The sequence below is a fragment of the Nuphar pumila genome, chromosome 16 (assembly GCF_984573655.1).
Source record: "Nuphar pumila chromosome 16, dmNupPumi1.hap1.1, whole genome shotgun sequence".
In the NCBI taxonomy this organism is placed as follows: domain Eukaryota; kingdom Viridiplantae; phylum Streptophyta; class Magnoliopsida; order Nymphaeales; family Nymphaeaceae; genus Nuphar; species Nuphar pumila.
This window is the reverse complement of record NC_143264.1, coordinates 60,335,365-60,362,823: the sequence shown is the minus strand read 5'-3', so window position 1 is coordinate 60,362,823 and position 27,459 is coordinate 60,335,365. Positions and strand designations below refer to the sequence as shown.

General features: G+C 37.9%; 1 protein-coding gene across 2 annotated transcripts in view; it reads left to right on the top strand.

Moving 5' to 3' along the window:
• The window catches only part of LOC149813309 (serine/threonine-protein kinase BSK5-like), a 74,616-nt gene extending 66,426 nt beyond the window's left edge, over positions 1-8,190 (top strand). For both annotated transcript variants that reach the window (XM_089991444.1, XM_089991445.1), the window contains 4 exons: positions 1,146-1,310; positions 5,140-5,253; positions 7,322-7,588; positions 7,761-8,190. In XM_089991444.1, the coding sequence (XP_089847570.1) occupies positions 1,146-1,310; positions 5,140-5,253; positions 7,322-7,570 (528 nt within the window). In that variant the 3' untranslated portion in view covers positions 7,571-7,588; positions 7,761-8,190. The remainder of the gene's footprint in view (positions 1-1,145; positions 1,311-5,139; positions 5,254-7,321; positions 7,589-7,760) is intronic.
• The last annotated feature ends 19,269 nt before the right edge of the window (positions 8,191-27,459 follow it).

Sequence of the window (27,459 nt, the reverse complement as noted above, 5' to 3'; positions counted from 1 at the left end):
TGTAAAAAGACTGAAATACCCTTTTCGGGTAAAAAGAGAAAAATGTATAAATATATATACTTATATATAGAGATACGTATACATATGTTATATGTATACGTATCTCTATGTATATAAGTATATATATTTATACTTACAATAATGTTTTTGAGTATACATTTTAACACCAATTCCCTGCTTGCTTTCTCTATGCACCTAGACTGTTTGAGGAGATTCAATTATGATACTTCTCCAAGTGCCATATCCCCCAAATTCCCTTTAGGTTATTCAGTGTCTACTCTTACTGGATTGTGACACCCTAAGTAATGGGTTAACCTCTAAAGCTAGATCTATGCCAGATTTGTATTCATGATCCATCAATGGTCTTCCTATCTAGTGTGTTGGCCAATGCGTATTTAAAGGTACCTGCTAATAGTGATATGTTGGTTTTAAGATCTGTTGCAATTTGCCCAGACAAGCATTTCACACATCCTATGTGGAATGTAAATGGTCGACATCATCTGCTAGGAATTTGAAATGTCAAGGCTTGCCCTGTATTTGATGTTGATGTAGCATATTTGAAAATTTCTGTGTTGGAAAACAACTTTTAATCAGTAATTCATACAAGAATTCTGTATGCTATGCATGTAAAAAATAAAGATATTTTTCAACATTTTAAAGGGATCCTTGGGAATGGCTGCATCCATTATTTAGTTTGCTAGTATTTAACTATGTTATATACTTTGAAATTATATTCATTTATAGTTTTTATTTTTAAAATTTAATAACTCATTTTCTTAATTTCTTTTAGTTATTGTTTAAACGGAATCCATCTTCTTTCCTCAAGGTTGTAAAGTGTTGCTATGTAAAGATGAAATCTTCAGAGTATCTCTATATTTAACTGCCTTCTGCAACTGTTTATGTTTTCAGTTATGCAATGCAATAATTAAGTCTGCTCGACCTCTTAAAACTTGACCAAGTTATATTTTATCATCTTGGCTTATATGCCTTTGCCTTAATACTAATGCATGCACTTTTTATATATTCTTTTGCCTTATTTATTTCATTTTGTATTTACTTGTTATCTCAAATGCTTGTTTTGTAACTGTACCTGATATTTGGAAGTATTTCTTTGTTGTTTATTTCGTGTTTTATTTTATCAATAGGTTCCTTCTTATGCCTTGATGGGTATACCACATGGTCCATTATCAACTTTGGAACATATATCTCTATCTCCTTTAGCTGAAGCCTGCTCAAGGATGGATTTGACTGCAATACATGAGATTCTTGAGAAGGTTGGATATAAGGATGATGAAGGAACATCAAATGAGGTCTCTCTCTCTCTCATCTTTTTGACCAGTAGATATCAAAAGTTCTTAATGCTTGCAGTAAATCTTTAGCATGTTTCTACATTGTCTTTCATTCTCATAGTTTTGCATTTCATTTACTTTTTTGGTGAATTTCTGTTTCATGCCATGCGTTTGTGGTAGGATAGGTGTTTATGCAGTTGAAGTGGGTGTATATGTAAAGGCATGATACAGAGCGCATGAAATATGAGAATAGGAACATGGTTCTTAACAAATGCATTTATCAGTTGTCAGACTAGTTAGTCTAAAAGGTTGTGCAGTTGAGGGTTATGGCATTTCTGTAGTATTTATTGCTGTCCCACACAATAATGCTTGCTTTGAGGGAATATAATGTTTTCCTTGTGATCTGCTTTTCATAAAACTCTTCTCTGTCACACAAAACATGGGATTTGATTATGTTTTATAAAGATTTAATGACTTTGACTCATAAAACTGTTTTGAGTCAGTGGTTTTATGTGACAGTAGATCCTTTGACACAAGGGTTTGAGTTGCAACGGTTTTATGAGTCACAAGCTTCCTAAAACATGAAGATCAAATCTAGATTTGTTGATAGTTTGAGTCATTAATTTTTGGTACATTGTGGGCCATTTATTTTTTAAGCCCTTGAAAAACCTGCTTGTTGCAAATCCATGATGCCGAACCTGTTTTCTAATAAAAACTAATGTAGATAACGTCCATAAGGTTAAATCAAAGGTTGTAAGTAGTGTATCGTTACCCGTATCGGTTGCGCCAATAGTAACACCATATCATATTGTAAACATATCAGAAATTTTTAATAAAAATTTTCAAAAAATCCATAAAAAACAAGAAAAACAGAAAAAATTAGTAAAAATTCTAAAACATCATATCACATCAAATAATGATGAATTGCACAAAATACAACCATAAAATCACATATGAAGCATTTATGTCTCTATGAGCATCAACTATCTCACAAGAACTATGTCACATAGGTGCGGATGCGGGTGCAGGTATGGGTGCGGATGCGGCGATCCGGCACTTTAAAGAAACTTGGGTAAGGGGTGCTGGGAGTATATATATATATATAATTTTTAACAGTTTTAAGTTAACACTACATGTATTTGTGTGCATTTATGTATTTATATATATATAATATAGATAAAAATAGACTTGATTTGGGTTAACTGAATCTAATTTTGGATAGAAATGGACCTGAGTGTGGTTGACTTCACCTAACACAAAGAAAGTTGTGTTCAAGTGTTGCACCCTCCTTGGTGCGGGTGCAGTGCCATGTTAGAAGAGTCTATGTGACATAGCACAAGAACAATCAAAATATTAAATATCTTGCAATTAAGAACATGGCACAAGACTCATACTTTTATACTACATAAACAAAAATATTATGAGAATAGTTGCACTCGAATCGGTTTCCACTCATTGCTTGAATGCCCCATTGTTATGCCAAATCATCTGATGTCATCTCTATTGGAGGAGTGCGAAGCCTGATTTCTACCTTGATATAAATCTTTAATTTTCGCTGATCCGGTTTCTTGAGTGAAAAAATAGTGAAAATGCATTTTTTTTCATCTTAACTCATTTTTTTGGGTGAAAAAATAGTGAAAATGCACTTTTAATGGCCTCTAGACAAATGAAGAAGTTGGCCCTCAAAAGGTATTTAAAACCCAAAATGAAAAAAAAAATATTTTTTTGCCTTTTTAAAATGCGCCAAAGGTGTATCGTACGATACGCCCTCTGTATCATACGATACAACACAATACAGAGGTGTATCGTACAATACACTCGATATGGGTATGATATACACTCTTATCATACGATACGACACGATACTGACAACCTTGGTTAAACCCACAAAAAAATTTGAAAACAAATGAAAAAATTAGTGTTTTCTAGTAGTTTGGATGTACAAAAGATAATGTATAAGAACCCAAGTTCTTATTCTACAAGCATAACTACAAGTTACTAAGTTAAGACTCAAGAGATGTAACATGCTCATAATGACTAAAAAGAAAAGAAACAACTGCTATGAAATAAATGTTCAAAACAATAAATGACGCATGTAAAGTTTGGGAGTGTGTGTCCAACACCTTGACTTTATGCTATAAAGGTGTTGTCGCTTGTCTGTTATCCTTAATTGTCGAAAGCAGCGCCTAGGCTCCACTTAGGCACAGGACCACCACTTAGGATTATGGGTCTAGGAGGTAGGGCCTTGTTTTTTTCGCCTAGGCTCTACCTGCTTAGGCCGCAAGGACATGGTTGTCATTTTTTTATTTTTTATTTTTTTATTTTGTTTCATTTTCTTCTTCCTGCCTCAAAAGATTCCTTTTTTGTTCTTTCCCTTCTTCTTTTGCTTTTTTTTTTCTCTTCCTTCTCCTTTCACCCCTCCGACTTATCTTTCTCTTCCTTTTTCTCCTTTTCTTTTTTTTCATCTTTTTCTTTTTTCCCTTATTTTTTTCTTTTTTCTTCTTCTTCCTCTTCTCGCCCCTCCACTCTCTTCTTTTTTCTCCCTTTTTTTATTCTCCCTTCTTTTTTATTTTTGTTGTTTATACATGTATGCCTGTGTTTTTGATACACATAAAGACTGTTTTTCAGTTATATATATATATATATATATATATATATATATATATATATATATATATATATATATATATATATATATATATATATATATATATATATATGAGAACGGTGTTCATCTTGTCCACTTTTTCTTTATCTCACCCTTAAGACCCTCCAAATATCAAAGTTTTAGATGTTTTATGCTCAATTTGAAACATTAGATGTGTTTATCACTTATTTATTAAGAAATGAACTTTGTTTCAAATTGATTTGATCTAAAAATCTTAACATTTTATCATAAAATTTTAGTACGATATCAACCGTTGATTTTTTTACCTCTTTAAGATACACATCTGTGCATAAAGATGCTTAATCAATTACATGTTCTCTATAGAGCAACAATCATAAACACATCTAACGGTTCAGATCGAGCATAAAACATCTAAAAGCTATGATTTTTGAGGGTCCTAACAGTGACCTAATGAAACAAGGGCAAGATAATCCCCATTCTTTCTCTCTCTCTCTCTCTCTCTCTATATATATATATATATATATATATATATATATATATATATAGAGAGAGAGAGAGAGAGAGAGAGAGGGAGTAACCCAACTATGTACAGTTAGGTTTGGTCTCATCCTTTCATCCACTTGATTTGATGTAACCAGAACCAGAATTCAAACCTGACGGTACATAGTTGGGTTAGATGTGGATACACCTAGATGAGTTGGATATCCAACCTGTTTGACACTAATCTGTGCAGCAGAACTTTTAGGAAAGGTTAGGACATGGGGTCACAGCTGTTTTTTATATGCACGTTTGTGTTTTAGGATATTTTACTGATAAATAGTAATATAAAATTACTGTTCAAACATAGATTTTATATTATTACAACCATTATGAGAAGTAAAGATATAACTTGAAATCATGTTTCCTTTGCCTTGCAAGATTAGGAAAAGGACAGGTTCATGGTCAGACTTTTCACTGACTTTGGCCTTGTGCTTTTGGCATTAGTTGGAGGTAATTGCAGTATGTGAAATTGGAAGACACTTTTAGACATCCATTTTAACTGTCCTAAAAGTCATGTGCACTGTCCAAAATTATATGGCACAAATCATGGGCAAATATTTTAGTGGGCAAAGTTGTTTCTCCTGTTGCAGAGCAATTTCGTAGGACACCATTATGTTTACCTGTCTCTTGAATTTTGACTGTGTATATAATTGTCTATTGACATTTTCCTACATATTGCAGCTATCCTTTCAGATGTGGACCAATCAAATGCAGGAGACTTTGAACTCAAAGAAACAAGGAGATGCTGCTTTCAGGCACAAAGATTTTGGAACTGCAATCGAATGCTACACTCAGGTTTTTCATCTATCCTCATGGAATATGAATGTGATTCCATTATTTGTTTTCCTTTGTAAAACATTCCCTTGTTTTCCTTCGTAAAATATTTGTTTACAATCAGCATGTTGTGCGGATTTTCTCATTAGAAGCATTAAAAAAAGAGAACTTTTACTATTGCTTTATGATTCATTTGTACATTTATTTTTCATGTTTACTAGCCAACCTGAGGGTCCAAGTCAAATGTTTCAAAATTTAAAAGAAACTAAGTAGAATCTTTGGGTTAGTCAAACTTGAATTATCAAGTTAATTGCTTTATTTACCTAAAAGGAAGGTTTTTAAATATAGTAAAAATGAAACTGCAATGGAAAATAAACGTGTAAGAATCAATTTTTTTCCCCTTGAAATCAGGAGATGAAGAGGTAGATTAGAGTAGATTGGACTAGATGAATAGATATTCTTAAACAATTATCTCTCTATCTTTATCTCGGTTGTGTGATGCACCTATTCCGTATGTGTTACATTTGCAAAGTCCAAACACATATCCTTAATCCAAAGAAAAATCTAAATGATTTGATGTCTAATGGAAAAAAATATTATGTAAATTTCTTAAAAAGCAATTCTAAGAAAGGTTCTCCAGATTAACCAGCTACAGAAAAATGCCTAGAACTGTGTTTTGCATTTTTTGAGAATGACATGAATGTGATGTTAATAAACCTGATCGAAATTATGTTCTAGCATGATATGGATTATGGTTTTGGTACTGTGCAGTTATTTGTTAAAGCAATTCTATGCATGCTTCAAAAGTTTTATCTTCGCAAAGCCGAATATTAGTGGAAATTATTATTCTATTCAAAATATATGCATGCATCTTTATAATAATTTTATTTAGAGTATGATGAGTACCAAGAACTACTATTTTATTCGAAACACAATGCATATGTGTATATTATTTTATGTGAGATATAATCCTTTTCCTCAAAGTATGGTACATACAAAAACTATTATTTTATTTGAAGTATGATTATTTTATTCCAAGTAGGTTGCGTACCAAAACTTATTATTGTATTTGAAATATATTTGTTTTATTCAAAATATGACACATCAAAACTACTTTATTTGAAATCCAGTGTGTGTGCGTGTGTGTGTGTGTGTTCATCAGACAAAATGAATACGTCATACGTAACAATTTGAATATAAGCGAACATGTATGCTTCCAAAATATATTTAAATATTCAGAATCCACGTGCATTTGGATATAGCTTACCTCGTACAGTGTTTTGATAAGAGAGAAAATTTCCCAAAAATCTCGGGGGAATTTTTCCGCCAAGTTAAATTTTTGACATGTGCGAAAGAGGTGAACTGCATTAGCGGGAAGCGGTGGAACCTAGTTGAGTTGAGGCTGCGATGATAGCAATTGAATCGGGTTGATTTGCTCGAAGGGACCGGTTTTATCTCGGTTGTGTGATGCACCTATTTCGTATTTGTTACAGTTGCAAAGTCCAAACACATACCTTTAATCCAAAGAAAAATCTAAATGATTTGATGTCTAATGGAAAAAAAATATTATGTAAATTTCTTAAAAAGCAATTCTAAGAAAGGTTCTCCAGATTAACCAGCTACAGAAAAATACCTAGAACTGTGTTTTGCATTTTTTGAGAATGACATGAATGTGATGTTAATAAACCTGATCGAAATTATGTTCTAGTATGATATGGATTATGGTTTTGGTACTGTGTAGTTTGCAGTTATTTGTTAAAGCAGTTGTAGGACAGATATTCCCACTGCTGCTATATATGGCTCCTTTTAGTGGAGTAAATAGTTTCTCCATTTTTGCTTTCTGTGGCCCATTGTTGGGTTTTTACTTAATAATGGTACGCAGAGTGGACATGTCGAGGAGCTTTGCATGACCTTGTTTGTAGGGAAGGGCCGAAGTGGTTCTATCTACCTTTTTCTCTTTTTGGCTTTCATTTCATTGGAAGTATGGTTGGCACCTTTTATCTAGATTTTAATATCTTCTCTAAAACAGACACACCCACCTATGTTCTTTTCTGTCTCATCATGTTTTTTATGTCTTTTCATGTTTCAGTTTATTGAGGTTGGAACGATGGTGTCACCAACAGTTTTTGCCCGCCGCTGCTTGTCCTACCTCATGAGTGATATGCCGCAGGAAGCCCTTCATGACTCGCTGCAAGCTCTGGCCATTTCCCCTGTATGGCCTACTGCATTTTATTTACAAGCAGCAGCTTATTTCAGTCGTGGAATGGATAATGATGCTCGTGAAGCACTCAAGGATGGTACTTCTCTAGAAGCCAAAAAAACAACAGGCACCAGCTGACATTATAGCCAGGACAAGGTAAACTTTTGGCCTGCTAGAAATATCATTGAAACTGATGACGTGAATTTTACTTTAATACGTTACTTAAATTGAATTCTACTTTAATACGGTACTTAAATTACTGTTGGAACAGAAAAAGGCATGAGTTTCACAAATTTTCAGTAACGTAATATTTTTCTTCTCCTCTTAGGGGTCATTTTCGTCATTTTGGAGGACTGCCAGTAGGGCGTCTATTATGTCTCACATTCGTGGTCTTCATCGGATTTCTCTAAACAAAAGAGGTTTTGTGATTTCCAGTATGGTGTCGGTTTTCGTTTTGCTTCACCAACATGGCGATATTTTCCCGGAAACTCTGTGATTCTGGGATGTTTATCAAGAAGAAATTGTAAGTTTGTGTACAGGAACTCAATTTTTATGATTGTGTGGAAAGTGGGATCGCTTTATGTATGTGTCTTATGGTTCTTTTTGAAGTCAAGGGCAAGCTGCTATATATATTTATAATTTTTTCTTTTCCAAAGCAGGGAGAGGGTTTGTGTATCTTCCAAAGTTTGAAATGGAAGTGTTCTGACCTTAAATTTGGAAATAAGAGAATTCTAAATGTATTTTGTGTGTTTGAAAAAGGTGGATATGTAACCTAGAACCTGGTTGGATTTTGTCATGGTGCACTTTCTATATTATGTTTGAAAACCATCCCCAGGATCAGAGACCTAGTCGCGCTGGCTATGCCTACCGAACTTACTGTTGCTTTTTCAGCGGGGTAAACCAGTGACACACCCTTTGCTCCCAGGGATCGCCTTGCTTCGGCACGAGCAAGGGACATAATGCCCTTGCCCCTTATAGTGGTCAGGCCCTTTCCCACTACACCAAACCCCCCTGGGGCTTTTCTTATGTTGGTTACAACAACAACAACTACGCCTTATCCCAAAACAATTGGGGTTGGCGATATGAACCAAAAAAGAAAATCATTTTGGGTCTTCCACATGAATCCTTCTCCTCCAATCATTTTTATCTAATGCCATGTCCTCGGTGAGGCTCAAAGCATTCAGATCCTTTCATATCATCTTCATCCAAGTCTTCCTAGGCCTACCCCGATCTCTTTTAACTAATATATTTTTTCATTTTTCCATCCTTCTAACTGGAGCATCATTAGGCCTTCGCCGAATATGTTCAAACCACCATAAATGATTCTCTCTCATCTTATTTTCAATGGGTGCAACGCCTACCTTCTTACGTATCTCTTTGTTCCGAATCTTATCTTTTATTGTATTTTCACACATCCATCTAAGCATACGCATCTTAGCTACACTCATTTTTTGAATATGATGTTTCTTGGCCGCCCAACATTCTGTATCATATAGCAAAGCGGGCCTAATAGTCGTCTTATAAAACTTTCCCTTCAATCGCAATGGCATTCTATGATTGCACAACACTTCAGTTGCACTTTTTCATTTCATTCATTCAACCTTTATCCTATGATTTATATCTCCATCAATTTCTTCATACTTTTGAATGATAGATCCCAAATATTTGAAACAATCATCCATTGGTATTTCTTGCTCACCAAGCTTCACTACACTCCCATCACTACTTCGTTGCTTACTAAACTGACATTCCATATATTCTGTTTTACTCTTACTCAACTTAAAACCTCTTGCTTTCAATGTATGTCTCCATAATTTTAACTTAGCATTAACCTCAGCTCTAGACTCATCAATCAAAACAATATCATCAGCAAACAATATACACCATGGCACATTTTCTTGAATTGATCTCGTAAGCTCATCCATCACTATAACAAATAGGAAATGGCTTAAAGCATATCCTTGATGTAACCCGATCGTTATAGGAAAATTGGTTGTCAACCCTCCACAAGTGCGGGCATTGGTTACTACTCCTTCATACATATCTTTAATTATACTAATGTACTTGAGAGAAACACATTTCTTCATCATTGTTCACTAGAGAACGTCCCTAGGTACTTTATCGTGTGCCTTCTCCAAATCAATAAAAACCATATGCAAATCTTTGTTCCTCTCTCTATATCTCTCAATAAGTTGTCTAAGAAGATGTATAGCTTCTATAGTTGATCTTCTAGGCATAAAACCAAATTGATTCTCCGATATCATGACAACCTTCCTCAACCTAAACTCAATCACCCTCTCCTAAAGTTTCATAGTATGACTCATGAGTTTTATACCACGATAGCTTGTGCAATCTTGTATATCACCTTTATTCTTATATAGAGGCACCAAAGTACTCTTCTTTCACTCATTAGGCATCTTATTTGTCCGTCAAATCTTGTTAAAAAGTTTTGTCAATCATTCTAAACCTTTCTCTTCCAAGCATTTTCAAGCCTCGATAGGTATACCACCTGGGCCAACTGCCCTTTTTTATTTCATTTTCTTCAAAGCCTCTGCAATTTCTTTCTTTTAAATCTTGTGCATGAAGTCACGATTCATCTCATGAAAAGGAATTGAGAAGTCTCCAAGATCCTGAGCATAACTTTCATTAAATAGCTTATCAAAATAATTTTTTCATCTCTCCTTAATCTCCTCATCTTTGACTAAAACCCTTTGTGTTTCATCTTTGATACATCTAATCATACCCAGATCCCTCGATTTTCTATCTCTCATCTTTGCAAGCCTATAAATATCCTTTTCGCCCTCTTTGGTATCCAACTTGTCATAAACCTCCTTATATACCTTATTCCTCGCGTTCCAAACTACTTTTTTAGCTTCCTTCTTTGCTATCATATACTTCTCCAAATTCTCATTATCACGACTCTTACTTAGATTTCTATAACACTCTCTTTTAACCTTAATAGCTAATTTGACATCCTCGTTCCACCATGATGTATCTTTACCTAGTGGTGCACCACCTTTAGACTCACCCAATACCTCCTTAGCCACCTTTTTCATGTCACCCGCTATCTTATTCCACATTGATTCTGAATCCTCTTCGAGACACCAATTAGCTTCCTTAACTATCTGCTCTACAAACATTTTTTGTTTAGCTCCTTTCAGTGCCCACCACTTAATTCTAGGATTTATTCTATGTCTATCCATTTTGCGGCATCATCTAATTTTAAGACTCTATGTTGTGTAGCTACACTTTCTCCTGGTATAACCTTACAATCGATGCAACAACCACTATCTCTCTTTCTAAGTAGGAAAAAATCTATCTGACTCGTATTAACCCCACTTTTAAATGTTACTAGGTGAGACTCCCTCTTCCTAAACCAAGTGTTTGCTAAGATCATATCATAAGACAAACCAAAATCTAAAATCCTTTCTCCACTTTCGTTTCTTTCTTTTATACCATAGCCTCCATGAATACTCTCAAATTCATCCCTACTAATGCCTACATGTCCATTAAGGTCACTGCCGATGAAAAACTTTTCTCCATGAGATATCCCTTGTACTACTCCATCTAAATCTTCTCAAAATTGATGCTTAATGGAATCATCTAAACCTATTTGAGGTGCATAAACATTAATAATATTAATAATATTTGTACCTAATACTAATTTAATAAGTAAAATCCTATCACCCTTCCTACGGACCTCAACTACATTATCTATAAACTCACGACTCATAACAATTCCTATTTCATTCCTATTCTTATTTATTCCTGTATACCAAATCTTATATCTTCAAGGTTCTATCACTTTTGTTTTCTCACCTACCCATTTGGTCTCTTGTAGACATAAAATATCAATCTTTCTCCTACACATAACATCTACTAACTCTACCAACTTACCAGTTAAAGACCTTATGTTTCAAGTGACTAACCAAATATCAATCTTTCTTATGTTGGTTACAAAAATTAAATAAAAAAAATCAGTCGTCCTTGATCGAGCTCATGCTGCTGATTGTATAAACCAAAACTTACGGATACCTGTAGAAATGCAAGAGAGAAAATGTGAAGTTTCTTTGTTGTTACAGGACTTCTTTGCAATGTTCCTGTTCCATGCTTCCTCCTGCAGGGAGATTGAGCCAGCTGCAATCACGTTTCACAAAAAAATGTGATGCTTCACTTTACTGTGCTGCACCTATTGGATGCAGTTCCTGAGCCCCACATATTTTGATGCATTCGGGCTCAGCAACAGGTGTCTCACAGCAAGGTGGTGCTTCACTTTCTTTTTTCTGAAAATATCTATCATAGGGAGCCTAAAAGGGACTTCCATGATGCTGTTTCGTGGAGAGATTGAAATCCTCTTGGGCCTTGATGCACATTCAATAATATCATCCACGTTCGAGTTCAGGCTCGTCGAGAATGCATAATGGAAGGCAGAACATGTGAAAGTGGAGCTCATGCAAATGACGAGAGTTTTTTCATGGTTCTGATGATTGTGGTTTCCAAGGCCTCGTTTGTTTCATTCCCATGTAAGTGAAGGGGCTTTCATTGAGTCCTGATAGTTCAGCCTCATGAAAGTTTTTTTCTATGGGGAGAAGTCTGAAGGGATTTTACAGTAGAAAAGAAGGGTAATGGGGAAAGTTGGGGCTCGCTTGTGCCAGTAGCGCTTTTGCACCATGATGCTTGAATATTTAGTTCACACATGTTTGAAACGGAAGGGGAAGAGATGATTGCTCAGCACACTTCCCAAGAAAACTACACGAGAGAAACTGGCCCTAAAGGGGCTTATCTGCCACCTCTTCTTTGATCCAGGGGCTATCAATCAATGCCTCGTCATTGATTCTTCAAGGAGCAGAGACAGTATATACCCAACAGTGTTGTGAGCTGAACACTTGTAAAGGGTTGGCCTTGAGAAAAGCACGATAATCACTGATAATATGCAATAATCATAACTTTTTGGTCATAAATTCAAGTTATCATCGCCATTTTGTTGCAGTATGTTCTGACAAAGCAGGTTATATGTCCCCCCCAACATGGCCGGTATTGAGATCTTATGTTCGGGGGTTCCAAATAGCGTCACGTATAAGATGCAGACCGACATGTATCTCCATGTGTGTCTGCATCATATTGCATCGTAATTTGGTGCCGCAGTAAAGACTTAAGTACCCTTTACCGCCATTGGCTTCTTCTTCCTTGAATGGACATAAATGCCCTCCTAAAAAACTGAATCGTCGGTTCGTGAAAAGGACAAAACTGCCCTCCATCGTTATCGCGCCAAAACGTTCCATAAAGTTTGCGTATGTAGCAAGTCTTATGTTGTAGGATTTAAATAGTTCAAAACAATCCATTCTCGCTCTAAGCAGAAAACTCTACCGGAGCATACTCTGCTTTCATCTGTTGTCGCCGGAGCATCCTTTCCTTTGTTCCAGAGCATCAGTTTTCGTCTTACGCATAGTCGAAGCATCGTTGCCACCTTCTATTGCGTATTAGTTGTTACTGTTGCTTACTCTACGGTTGGAATATCCAAAATCTCATCGTTTCGTTGAGTTTCGTGTAAGGTTTCTTTCTTCAATCTGAAGATTGCTTCTTATACAACGATTTGTAAGTTTGATAAATCTTACAATGATGTGTACTTATGAACCCAAATATTCTGACGATTTCTAATCATGATGATCGTGTAATGTGTTGTGCAGGTTAGCAATGTTTGTGCCTCATCAGATTAGAGATACCCCGTCGTTCTATGGGTTGTCTATTAGAGGAGTGATCCGCCAGTCTCATCTATCTAAGGTTTTTGAAAGATACCAAAATATACTTAAGATTGAGAACGATGAAGACATGGAAAAAGCCTTGGAATCGTATTATGCGGAGGATTATCCATCAGATATCGAGGTTGCGGACCAAATGAAGAACTCTGAAGAACGAAAGATGTAGAACAAGGATGACGAAGAGAAGGCAAAGCAAAGAAATATTCAGGAGAATATAAAGAGAAGGCAGAGGAATAAGGCAGAGCAGAGGGAAAGGCAAAAAAAGAATGTGGAGGAGAGGGAAAGGTATTTTAACAATGTAGTGGAGGAGACTAAGGTGGAATTTCAGAGGATGTACTTGGAGCGCAGAGCAATGCGAAACAAGGCAAGGCTACTGAAGGAGGCGGAGGAGAGGCGAAGGCAAATGAATAAGGAGGAAGAAGAGAAGGAACAGAATATTCCTCAAGATGAGGAAGAAAAGGAAAGGCGAAGAAGGGAGAAGGAGTTTGAGGAAGCTAAGGAAATGAAAAGGCAGGAGAAGGAGAATGAGGAAAAGAAGGAAAGGCAACGAAAGGAGAAGGAGGAAGATAAAGAAAAGGAAAGAGAAAGAGAAAGGAAGAAGCAGGATGAAGAATTGCAGGAAAGAAGGAAACAAGACCTGGAAGAGAAAGAAAGGCGGCAGAAGGAGGAGGAGGAAGAAGAAAAGGAAAGAGAAAGAAAGAAGCAGGAGGAGGAAGTGCAGGAAAGGAAAATGAAGAAGCAGGAGGAAGAAGTGCAGGAAAGAAGGAAACAAGAATTGGAGGAGATAGAAAGGCGGCGGGAGGAGGAGGAGGAGGAAGAAAAGGAAAGAGAAAGGAAGAAGCAGAAGGAGGAAGTGCAAGACAGAAAGAAACAAGAATTGGAAGAGATAGAAAGGTGGCGGAAGGAGGACGAGAAAAATGAGAGAAAAAAGGATGGAGAAGGAGGAAGAGAAAAGGAAGGAGAGAGAAAGGAAGGAGAAGGAGGAAGAGAAAAGGGAGAGGGAAAGGGAGCAGGAGGAGGAAAAAAAAGAGTGAGAAAAGAAGGAGGAGGACGAGAATAAGGAGAGAGAAAGAAAGCAGGAGGAGGAAAAAAAGGAGAGAGAAAGGAAGCAGAAGGAGGAGGAGAAAAATGAGAGAGAAATGAAGGAGAAGGAGGAGGCAAAAAGGGAGAGAGAAAGGAAGCAAAAGGAGAAGAAAAATGAGAGAGAAAGGAAGAAGAAGGAGGAGGAGGCGAAAAAGGAGAGAGAAAGGAAGCAGGAGGAGGAGAAAATGGAGAGAAAAAGGAAGCAGAAGAAGGAGGCGAAAAATGAGAGAGAAATGAAGCAGGAGGAGGAGGAGAAAAGGGAGAGAGAAAGGAAGCAGAAGGAGGAGGAGAAAAGGGAGAGAGAAAGAAAGCAGAAAGAGGAGGAGAAAAAAGAGAGAGAAAGGAAGGAGGAGGCGAAAAAGGAGAGAGAAAGGAAGCAGAAGGAGAAGGAGAAACGGGAGAGAGAAAGGAAGCAGGAGGAGCAGGCGAAAAAGGAGAGAGAAAGGAAGCAGAAGGAGGAGGAGAAATGGGAGAGAGAAAGGAAGGAGAAGGAGGATGAGAAAAGGAAGGATAGAGAAAGGATGGAGAAGGTGGGCGAGAAAAGGAAGGCCAAAGAAAGGCAGGTGATGGTGGAGCCGATAGAGATGGAGATTGAAAGACAGTTGGAGACTGTGGACCCACCAGAAAGTCCCAGGTTGGAGGGAGAACAGGAGAAAATAGCGACCAAGGTAAATATATTTGTCCTGTCTGTGAAGATTTAATAATATGTTTAGCGATTTTGGTATAGCGATTACTGTGTTACGTATTAATATGTATAGCGATTACTGTGATAGTTTGTGTGCAACCAATATTATTTATAGTGATTAGTAGAATACTATTTATAAGTACAAATGTAACTAATTTACAATTGGTAGGAATAATATGTTATTTTGTGTTACAGGGAGGTCACAGGAGAAGTAGAGCACCAGGTGAAAAGCTCGGAGGTCGGTGTCAATGGCCTGTAGTTCTGTCGTGCTATGGTCAGCTGAGTGCATATCAGAAGAACCGATTACGAAATATGCACTTCGGTGGCCTTTTGGACCAACAATATTTTGAAACTTGCTGGAATACCATGACCCACCTGGTAAATAAGTGGAATGATAAGACGAACACATTCCAGTTTGATTCTTTTGAGATCACCATGACTCTAGAAGATGTGGTGAGGATCACTGGCCTTAAGTGTGATGGCAGTGCTGTCCTATTACGGCATTCAAACTATAACGCAAGGGAAAATTGCACGGCCCTTTTAGGAATGTCGATGGACGAATGGAGTCAATGTATTTCTGGTGGAATCAATTCCACATCAATGAAAGTGTCATTTTTCGTAATAAATGGGGAGGCCACTCCGCTACTTGTGCATCTGAAATAGCTGACCAAGAGTTGTGCGACTTTCTTTTATAGTTTTTTGGTCTTACATTATTTTTCGATTGTTTTGGTTCGAGAATAAGTTCCATGTGGCTGCAGTACCTGGCAGACTTAGACGAAGTCGACAACTATGCCTGGGGTGCCGCTATGCTCGCACACTTGTACAGTCAACTCGACCGTGCGAGTAATGGTACGAAAACAGTTGAGGGATTTTGGCCATTTGTTCAGGTATTTGTTGATTACATACTTAGTAATTGTAGACAAATCTCATTGCAGGTTGTGGTGTTACTAATAATATTGTTTTTGTTAGGCCTGGGCGTTGAAACATATTATCCCATTGCGTCCATGTTGTGGCCCTCCGATTTATGGTTTTCCAAAGATCGGTTGCTGGGCTAGAATAAACGTCACAGTTCATAATGCTATGTCCATTTTAGATGGGCTGCAACTAAATGAGATAAGCGTTCTAAAATTATTTACAATCGCGTCAGCATTTACCATTGAGTATTATAAATCGTTGTAATGTTTAGCATTATTAAGTATCCATTGCTGCAGGATTGTCTTCCGTAGTACATATCGTTGTCATATCATGCATAAATAAATTGTAATAAATTTGTCATTCGTTATTAAAAAGAATTACCAATGTACAGGTTTTGTGGAGACCTTATGGAGATGGGGAGGACGATGATCAAGACGTTGTTGCGGAGGTTGCTAGATTGTCTGACCGCGATTTGTGGTTGTTCTGCAATTTTGAAGCCGAGTTGCAGCAAGGTAGTCGAGTTTTCCTACAATCTGGCTTGGGGCAGTCTATCCCAAATAAGCCTTTGGAAGTGAGAAGGAAGATGAATAGTGGTGGGGGCAGGAACGTGAATTGGCGTGATCTCTACAGGGACGAATTATTAAATTGGAACTCAGGTGGTTTCCTTGCCGTATCGTATGATCATGAAGGACGACAATTTGATCCCTTCTATTTCGAAAGGTATTGGGAACCAATGCGGCGAAATCGAAAGATTGAGAAAATTTTGAACCCATGCCTCCCAACTGCCCCTTCTCATGTTGCAGCCCAGCCTCTACAACCAAAACGTCGTCTCTCTCTGGTTACTACGACTAATCCCTCAGTAATAAAGCGCGAGGAAGAACGAACACTTACTCCAAAAGAGAACATTGTCTCTGCCGCAAGGTTCGAACTTATGGAGAGGGAGAATAAGAAATTAAGGACAGAAGTAAGCACTATGAGGATTCAATTGAACTCAGTGGTAGAGATGTTGACCGATTTTCTTAATAAGATGGGCGCAACCAAGAGGTCACGCAGGATAGACAGTCCACCAATAAAAAGTGAGAGACAAGTCTATGATATTTCATCTGATTCGTCAAGTGCCTCAGAATAAATCCTAGATTTTCATTTTTATCACGCTAGGTTTTTGTTGTAATTGTAGAATGAATTGTCGTAACATGACATTCTTTTATTGTTTAATTCTTTATTATTACATCCTTTCGTCTGTGGATCTCGGTAATAAATAAACTTTAATCGAAAATAGATGTTTGTTCAGAAATCGTGGCATTGCCTAACCTCTTTGGCATCGCTAAGATAGAGCATTTCTGTTTAGCAATCGTTGTATTTGTCTCCGCCTCGAAATAATATCGCAAAAAGGATTGGCGATGTAAGTCGTGAATAATAATTTAACGAGTTCTGACAGCGTAAATGATAACAGTCAATAGCGATAAGAAAATGTTGATGCTCCATAATCTGTACGATACGGTTCCCGGTCAACAATTATTAATTTGGCAGGGACACCTTCAATGCAAACCGCGATAATGAATGTTTGTTGTTAAAAAACCGATAAGGAAAGTATGTTTCATGAATATATCGATGTATCCATATACGATAATCAATAGAATAATCGTGAAAGAGTATTCATACCTGGAAAACGGGTTTGTTCGGGTCGTATCAATCTCCACTGAACGATTGTTATAATGCGACCAACAAACCACAATTTTTTAATTATTTAAAACTCAATCATTTAATTTGCGGGGTGTTTTCGAAAAAGGCCGGCATGTGAAAGGACATATTTTTAAATATTTAAAATGCAAAGGGCGGCGTGTGGAAAGACGTATTTTTAAATACTTCAAACGCAATCATTTAATTTGTCGGCGGTTATCGAAAAAGGGCGGCATGCGAAAAGATGTATTTTTATTTATTTAAAACACAATCATTTAATTAGCAGACTATTTTCAAAAAAGGGCGGCACGTTAAAGGACTTTACCTTTGTATTTGACTGAGAACGGCGTTTCCGTATCTGCATTGCAAAGGTGCCATCGATATCTCTTTCCAGGCATGGCGCCGAAGAAGAGGACAATCGGAGCAGTACGACCAGCCATGGCGGCCAAGAAGAGGACGATGGGAGCAATACGACCCGGCACGACGCCAAAGACGATGGGAGCGCTACGACCGGACACGGCGGCAACAGAGAGGACAATGAGAGCAAAACGACCTGGCACGCCACCAAAGGAGTGGACGATGGGAGAAAAACGACCAGGCACGGAGCAAACGGAGAGGACGATGAGAGCAAAACGACCAGGCACGGCGGCAATGGAGAGGACGATGGGAGTAAAACGACCAGGCACGGCGCCAAAGAAGTGGATGATGGGAGAAAAACGACTAGGCACGGAGAAAATGGAGAGGACGATGGGAGCAAAATGACTAGGCACGGCGCCAACAGAGAGGACGATGGGAGCAAAACGGCCAGGCACGGCGCCGAAGAAGAAAACTACATCCACAGTACCAGTACTAGCGCTTAAGACGTATATTTTTTGAAACGCCTGAGCGGTTTAGTCAACATTTGCCTTTTCATGTCGTATTTGGACTTGTGTTGTTTACTATAGACAATAACTTCAATGTCGAATCCTGAATACCACGCTCATTCTGCACTCAGTGCAACATCCACAGGCAAGGGTGGTCGGCAATGCTCTGATGAGTTCGTAGATGACATCGAGCAGATGCAAGATGAATTTGCAGACGGGAACACTATCAGTAATTTTGTAAGTATTTAACCACTATCAATTTATAGGTCATCGGTTTGTATGTATTGAAGTTCGTAAATTTGTGCAACCAGACAATGTGTGATTTTGTCAATTACATTCAAAGCAACCCAACGAGCAATACAGTACGCATCATCAACCCTTATTTCATGGTATGTCTGGTCCGTTGTTGTTTTGTTTGCTTTTATGACGTACTCACGTATCTTGGTGGTTAAACCTTACTATTTTGTGCAACAGATGTACGTCCGGCGAAAGCCATACGACATTGGATTCACAGATGCACTACCTTGTTGGAACAACGATGATGAGTGCCTAGACATTTCGAAATTTGGAAAGGTAAGTGAACAAACCTCTTCTCCAAGGTTTAGTCGTAACATCCCCATCACGATATGTCTCTGGAATGAAAATTTATTTTATCGATTCGCAGATTTTACTTCCTACACTCTAGCAAAATCCCGACCATTGGGTCTTATACGAGATGAATTTTCTGAAAAAACAACTATGGTGCTATAACTCATTGGACTGCCACAGTGGCGTAAAATGCGATGCTATGCATTTGGTAAGCTTCTGCCCATAGGTGGATCGTAGCTATTTGAGGTGGACCGGACTGTAATATATTATCCCTTTATCACAGGCGGGATTCCTTAACGGGCTTATGGGTGTCGACATTGTCGAGTGGATGTTGCTCTGTGCTGACGATGCTCCTTTACAAAGTAATGGGGTCGATTGTGGCATATTCGTAATGAAGCATATTGAAACAATATACAATGGAGAAGAACCTTGTTTCCACGCTATATGAGTTTTGTATCCGATGTTATTGGATATTCTTGTTATATATTGGTTTCACATTACATGTTTTGTTGCAGGAACATATGCCGGAAATACGCTATGAAATATGCGGAAAATCGATTGAGTTTAAAAAGAACGACAGACAAAATATGTAAAGTGAAACCTATCGATTGCTCTGTCTGTACAACCTAACGAGCTCCGCCATCACCGTTCTCGCCCTCCTCCTCGACAGCAACCCAGTCGGTGCACTCGCGCTGAGGGTGGCCAGCAGGAGCTCCACCACGTTTTCTTCCTCTCCCTAGCGAGGAGGTCTTAGAGGAGCTGTCGTTCCGGTGATGGGGGTTCATCTCGCCGCAGTATGATTCGTCTGGTTTTCTGGTATCAACACAATCGGAGAGACAGAGACAAAGAGAGAGAGAGAGAGAATGGAGATATGTAGGAGGAAGTCCGATAGGCCAAATTTTGTAAATTTGTCTCCGTTGAAATATAATTCGAAGATTACAAAACATGCTTGCAAATCGTTGTACTGCTTTCTCTACGAAAATTAAATCGTATTCAGAAATAGTTTTTTGTTGTATATGCATAACCAATGCTAGTAAAGTTGTTCTTCAGTAATGAAAAATACTGTACGGCGAAAGATATTTTGGTGCGGTTCCTACGATGAAAGATATTTTGGTGCGGTTCTGAAATCTTTCTAAAAATCGCATTCTGTGAACTTATCAATAAGAAAGGTTTGTTCTCAGAAATCGCTGTATTGCTGAAACTACGATAATGTACACCTAAGGCGATTTCTTGGGACGTGTGTGGACGTACTTGTGGATTTATTTAAGACCCAAAAATTTGGTCCAATCGCATTGATTATTATTGAGAATAACCCTCTGGCATGACATTGTTCAATTTCAGTAATGCGGAGTATATTTTTATTTAAGATTTGCTTTTGGTTTAATGAAACTGACGTATATACTTGAAAACTGACGGAGGGTGACATGACGTTTCATTAATATTTGAATGACACAACACACCGTTCCACTTTGCTTCGCGAATAAGGAACCGACAAATCGACAATGCCTGTATAAACGACTTGTTCTTAAATCGAGTATATAGGCAGCTTCGACACAGTCGTCGTATCCGTCTATACTTTTTCCATATGTCTGCAAGATCATAATTAAAGGAAACGTCGTTTAAAATTCAAGAAATTTTCAAATTCTTACACAAGTTTTCATGGTGGTAGCAGTGTAGTTGACGTTAGACCACCAATTCTAAACATCAAGCATGTCGTATCGCTTTGTCCTATTCGTAATTACGAAAGCGACATTAATGGCTCTTATTCACCACTTTTTTCATATGCCAACAATAAAGCGATGTTTAAGCATCAAACATTTCATAGCGATGTTGAATATTATCATTTCGAACATTAGAAGTCTTTGTTCATTGCATACATCGCAGTCTCATTCTGCGACTGTCAATCACGCGGGTTGAGCGCACATCTTTTATCAATTACTAGCCTTTTAGATCCTCGCGACGCCTCCGTCACTTTCTCCTCCGCAATTAGAAATGACATCAATTTTTTGCAGAGTTCTTTGCGGAATCCGGGTATATCAACCTGCAAGGAGAGATAATAAAGTAGAACCAATAGACATGCACTTAATCCCCAATGATAGAGGCCAAGAAATGGCATACAGCGTCGAAACAGGGTTTTGCACCATTGTATATCGCTTCAATGTACTTCATTACAAATACGTCGCAATCAACGCCATTATCTTGTAAAGGAGCATGGTATGCCGTGCGATAGATCCACTCGCTAACATCGACTCCCAAAATGGCTTTGAGGAAACCGATCTGAGAATAATGCGACCGACAATAAATTCATGACCCCAGTACACGACACGATACTCATATAGATGGAATCTTACGAGATAAGAAATGTCTAGCCGTAAACCACTGTCAACTTCCAACGAATTGTAAAACCATAGTTGTTTTTCGTGTAAATCTATCACGTATAAGACCCAATGCTTTTCAGATTGCCAGAGTGTAGGAATCAATATCTGCAAATAGATCGAAAGAATGTTGTTAGCACTGTTATGTTGTAACCTTGCAAGCTAGGTTTGTTTGCTTACCTTTTCACATGACAAAAGGTCTTTGCAATGATTACCGTTAACCCAATAAGGTAGGCCATCTTTGAATCCACTGGAGTATGGCAAACGCCGTAAGATCGTCCGCATACCGAAACATTGCTAACATTAACGTTAACATATGAATCAATTGGACTAAATCAATAACCAAAAGCAACATAAAATACAACCGAGATACCATGAAATACGGGCTGACGATGCTTATAGTCTGGCTTGGTGCGTTGCTTTTAATATAACTGATGAAATTGGCTATAGTCTGTTTGCAGCAAATATCGTATTGTTAACGCACCTACACATGACTTATGAATATAGAAAACTCCTACTGGTTTCATACGAACAAAATTACTGATCATGTTGCATTGTGAGAATTCATTGCGCATTCGTTTCAGGTCCTCCAAGAGTGATTCACTAAGTTTGCGCCAAACTTCGTCGGTGGATGTTCTACTGAAATGAATGAGGACATTAAAATTACGAGATTGAAATTAAATTATATAGTACACAACACAAATCGCAAAAAACGGCATGAAAGAGATGATGTGTAGACAATATACGCATGATTCACCATTGTTGGTCGTGTAGCTGTCTTCGTCTGCCTCACCGTCCACAATTTTCTATGTGGGAGCGAGGAACTCCAGGTTTATGATGGAACTGTCGGTTTGATTGTTGCTGGTTCACAAAGTATAAAATAATCACACTGTCCAGTACCTGTGCGACTATTTATGACCCAAAAGATCTACTGCTCAACCAACATGATCAATGAATAATGTACGACAACTAAAAAATGTATGGTTATCCGTTGGAACTTCGTAATTCGACTACATATTCGGTGCATAGCGAGTTGTGGGTATCGCGGGAAAGCGATTTGTGCTGTAATACTCGGCCTTTGTAAACGGTGTTAGTCAACACTGAATCGCGTTGTCAAACGATAGTAGTATAAAACGCGATTGTTAGAAATTGTGGAGTACCACTCATACTTGCACTTCCACTGTTAAAGCGAACAAAGCTCCCCTTGTAACAGATCAAGAGGTTTACTTACCGCTTAAGAAATAAAGTGAGGAAGAGAAAAGAGACATTGATTAGCCTTTTATTTATAATATATGGCTACATGTTTTCACAAGATAACAATAATGATTTCAAAAGGCAAAAGGAGGTGCTGAAGAAGAACTTGAATTGACGCTACGTCATAGCTTTACCAACTAACGTCGGTAAATTGACCGGAATTCCTTCTTTGTCCTATGGTTGAACTTTCTTCGTCCAGGCATGGCACCGAAGAAGTGTAAGCTTTGATTAGTGCTTATCGTTTGGAGCTGTGTAAGTAGACTTAGTATTCGTTGCATAGCCAATTGTGGAAGTCGATTCCTGACATCACTGAAAGGCGATTTGTGGTTATCGTTGAATAGCAATTTGTGGCATCGCAGCATAGTGATTTGAGGGTATTGTTCGACTGTCAATCTAAGCGGGATGAGAAACGTTGTTCAAGTAAGGTTTTTTGGGGCATTGATCAAGGTTGCGCTTCATTTTATGATCTAAGTAGGCTATCACCTGCGCGGTGATAGCTTACTCAGATCATAAAATGAATCGCAACCTTTATCAATGCCATAAAAAAACTTACTTGAACAACCTTTCTCAGCCCGCTTAGCTTGACATTCGAACAATACCCTCAAATCACTATGTTGCGATGCCACAAATCGCTATTCAACGATAACCACAAATCGCCGTTCAATAATGTCAGGAATCGACTTCCAGCGGAAGCCACAAATCGCTATCTCTCGATTTAAGTAAACCCAACAACGGACCGCAAGTCGTCAATGAAAAATCGCTATAAACTCTTAACAAATCCGATATTGTTGACTTCGGGTCATGCAAAGACGCATGACAACTACATTAATAGCCCACACGGGATTCCTGCGTCCCATACCTATCTGTCGAATGCATCAGAGTCTGTCATGAAAGAGAAAATATAAGACACTGTATTAAGTTTCACAACAAAAGTATACCTCCTCACAACATTGATTACATACCAAAAGACTTGTAAAACTCAAGCGATCGTTGCCGGAAATCTGGTCGGGAGGAATGGAGGTTTCAACGTTTGCTGGTACTTCTGTAGGGTATTGTTGCATGTTGGACATTACACGAGTTAGATATTGACAAGCTTCACGTAATGGGAAGCAATATAATGTCTTACATACTTGTTCATTCGAAGGGCTTTATTGTTTTTTATTACAGGTTGGTTGTTTCTTAGTCCTTTTCTTGCCAACCAATTCTAGTGCACTCTTTGCCCTCCGACGACTGCGATTAGAGGCAGGTTTTCTTTTGATGCCCTTCGCTTCATGAATATGTCCATCATAATCAACAACGTTCACTACTGACTTGTTGAAGATAATGTTTATGCTTTGGCGCAACTTCTCGGGAGTGTCAAGAGAAACATGATCTTCACCTACGCTATTTGTTCCCATTATCTTCGGTTGCTATTCATTCGCTGCAACGGACTTTAGGTGATTTAACTCCACGTTTTCAAGTAACTGCATTGCAGCTTTTCTCACACATACATAGCCTTCTTCACTTCTCGATGCCAAATCTGCAACATGCATGAATGACCTACACAGTTGTTGGTAACGAGAGGCTATGCGACACTTCTCGTCAACACCAGATTTGCTCGCATTGTCCATAACGAGCATTTCAATCTTTGCGCGTCTCTTCCATCTTCGCGTTACGTAAGACTCAGGTATTTCTTGTATCTTCTCTTGATTGAGTGTCTTTAATGCATGACAACATAGAATACCTTTGAATTCATACATTTTGCACGAACATGCAACTCTTTTGTTGTCAACATTGTACGTGACATGTGCTTCTTGCCTTTCATGATGCTTTTCGCCCTGCCATAAAATATGGTATTTATGCATATTATCGGTTTGCACGAGTCCTTCTATTTTGCAATTCATGACATGTAACACCTCTTTCTTGATTCATTCAAATACAGTTAGTTTATACAGAGCTGCGGGTTGCCTCAATATCTTCATGCCAAAAGTTAGAGGTCGTGTATTGAAGCATTTCGCGTCTTGTTCAAGCTCAATCTGTCTTAGACTGTCTACAAATAATTCATATTGTTCCATGAAACGAAACATTGTTAAACATGAATACAGGGTTTTCTTCAACGTGGCATGCATAGATTCAACTCTTTGTGTGCTTATCATACCTGCACAAAAGTATTGTCTTCCATATGCCAATGCCCACTTCTCTTTTTCTGCATATAAATTTTGTAACCACAGACAATCAATAAGGTCGTATGTCTTAATCATTTGCTCCCAATCTGACTTAAAGGTGACCTCGTCTACGCTATAAAGTACACACCTTGTAAACTTTTTGTCAAACCCTATATTCTGATTAAATATGTGTCCTATGTTCTTTGCTGCATTTTGAAAGATATGCCACAAACATAGGCGATGATGTGCATCTAGCCACACCTGAAGCATTGCAGCCGCAATTGCGTGATCACCATCTGTAAGTACAGTTTCAGGATGCTTCTCATTCATTGTCTGTGTAAATACTCTGAACAACCACTCAAATCTTTGCTTGGTCTGGTCATACAAAAACGCACCGCCTAATATACAACTCTGTGCGTGATGGTTCACTCCGACAAACTGCGTAAATGGCCATTGTTCAGTATTAATCTTTACTGTGGTATCGAACACAAGCACATCATTGAAGCATTCATAATCTACTCTTGACTTTGAATCTGCCCAAAACATATTCACAGCATATCCATCTTCGTCCACTTGCATTGCACTAAAGAAACCATGTTCATTGCTTGATTTATTCTGTAAGTAATGAACCAAAGAACATATTTCTCCGTTCTTCATGTTATCTGTCCTCTTCCTTCTCAAGTGGCTTATTAGATCCAAATGTGTGAATGACACATTTTCGCGTCCACCATCTATGCGGGTAAACAAATTATATGTCTTCCTTGGTGCAATGTCGGTGCTATCGGCTATTTCAGCCATTGCAGCATGCGCTACAGTTACTTTGCGATGTGACCTTAGCATAGGAGTCATAAATGATGCAGATAAATCATGATTATGATCACTGATTAAAGTGCGCACGACAAATTTCTCATTCGGATGTCTTCTCAAAACCATTCTCGCTTGACATCCACATCTTGATTCTGGCATGCTCCTTGTTGGATTTCTCATTGATTTCTTCCAACCTTGCTTGGAACAAACATGTGTTTCTAACCAAGACACCCTTTGCATTTTTTGACCAAGAAAACCTTCTAACACTGAAGCCAACTTTTAAGGCATAATCATTGTAAAATTTATATGCAGCTTCCTCATTATTAAACTGCATTCCTTCTATGGGAACAGAGTCAAGTGTAATTCCATGTGAATTTCCAGTTTCTACGCTTTTATTGTGTGTACTGACATCAAAATCTACCTCATTATTGACTTGCATTTCTCTTGCTGGAACATTCAAGTCAAGTGTACTTCCATGTACATTACCGGTGCCTAAACTGGAATAATCGTAGTCTACCTTACTATTGAATTGCATTTCTTCTACTGGAACATTCAAGTCAATAGTGGGTCTAATGCCTGCACCATTCTTTTCATGTGCATCGTTAGTGCAGATGTTCAATTCTTCAGTTGCGTCATTAGTATAGATATTCAATTCTCCAGATCTTTCCATTGATTGAGCTACATCATCTTCATTACAAACTGATGATAAGCTCAACAATGTTTTAAGCAATATATCAATTTGTGTTTGCAGCAAAATAGCAAACAAATCGATATTAACTAGCAAAAATGTGTCTCACAAAAATGGGAGTATGTTACTAATACAGGGGTTTGACATACAATGCATATAATGAGTGAATGTAGGATACCTGATGGGGTAGAGGCCCTTCCTAGCATTTGTAAACAAACATTCTTGTCAACAGGTCCCAACGTCTTACAAATATCGATAAGTTTCCAACCATCGTAAGGAGAAGATCTACCTGCAATAAACAAACAATGCCTTAATGATACACAACACGACATGCCTTCTTCCTCGATAGCATAATGAGATGGAAATCTACTCACGCCGCCTTAATGGCACTGGTTGGAATGTTTGTGCATCATTGCTTTCTTCCATAATGCCTAACAACAACGAAAAAGAAGAGAAGATAGTGAAATGTTTTGTAACCAATATATCAATTTGCGTTAGCAAGCACATACGTTTACTACGATTTAATCAGGATGCATGTAACAACGGATATCGATAAGGTTAAGCAAGTCAAAGCAATGATTTAATGAATGACAGTATGTGATTTGATGTTTGCTTATAATGAGCATCGAGTTGTCGCTTACCATGCCAATAGAATACTCATGTCGTACATGTGTGTTGACGATAACGCTCTTATTATATCCACGAGGCTATAACGCGAGTTCAATAGAAGTCGCTGAGAGAGCAACGATATGCATGTGAAAATCACCCCCCAATGCGTGTAACGATGTGTTTCTGCACGCACACGTTTTCAAAGTCTGTGTACAAATATCTTACAAATACATATTACAAAACATATAATATCGAATAAATCGATATACTAATAGATTTGTAAGATATTGAAAATCGATACGGCAGTTCAGCATAATAACTTACAACTCGACAATACAAAACCATACTGTCTAAAAGGTGGATAAATATATCGCACAATAAATTACAAATCGATAAGGAAGAAATTGAGCATAATAGCAAACAAATTGATATTAACTAACAAAAATGTGTCTCATAAAAACGGGAGTATGTTACTAATACAGGGGTTTGGCATACAATATAGGATACCTGATGGGGTAGAGACCCTTTCTAGCATTTGTAAACAAGCATTCTTGTCAACAGGTCCCAGCGTCTTACA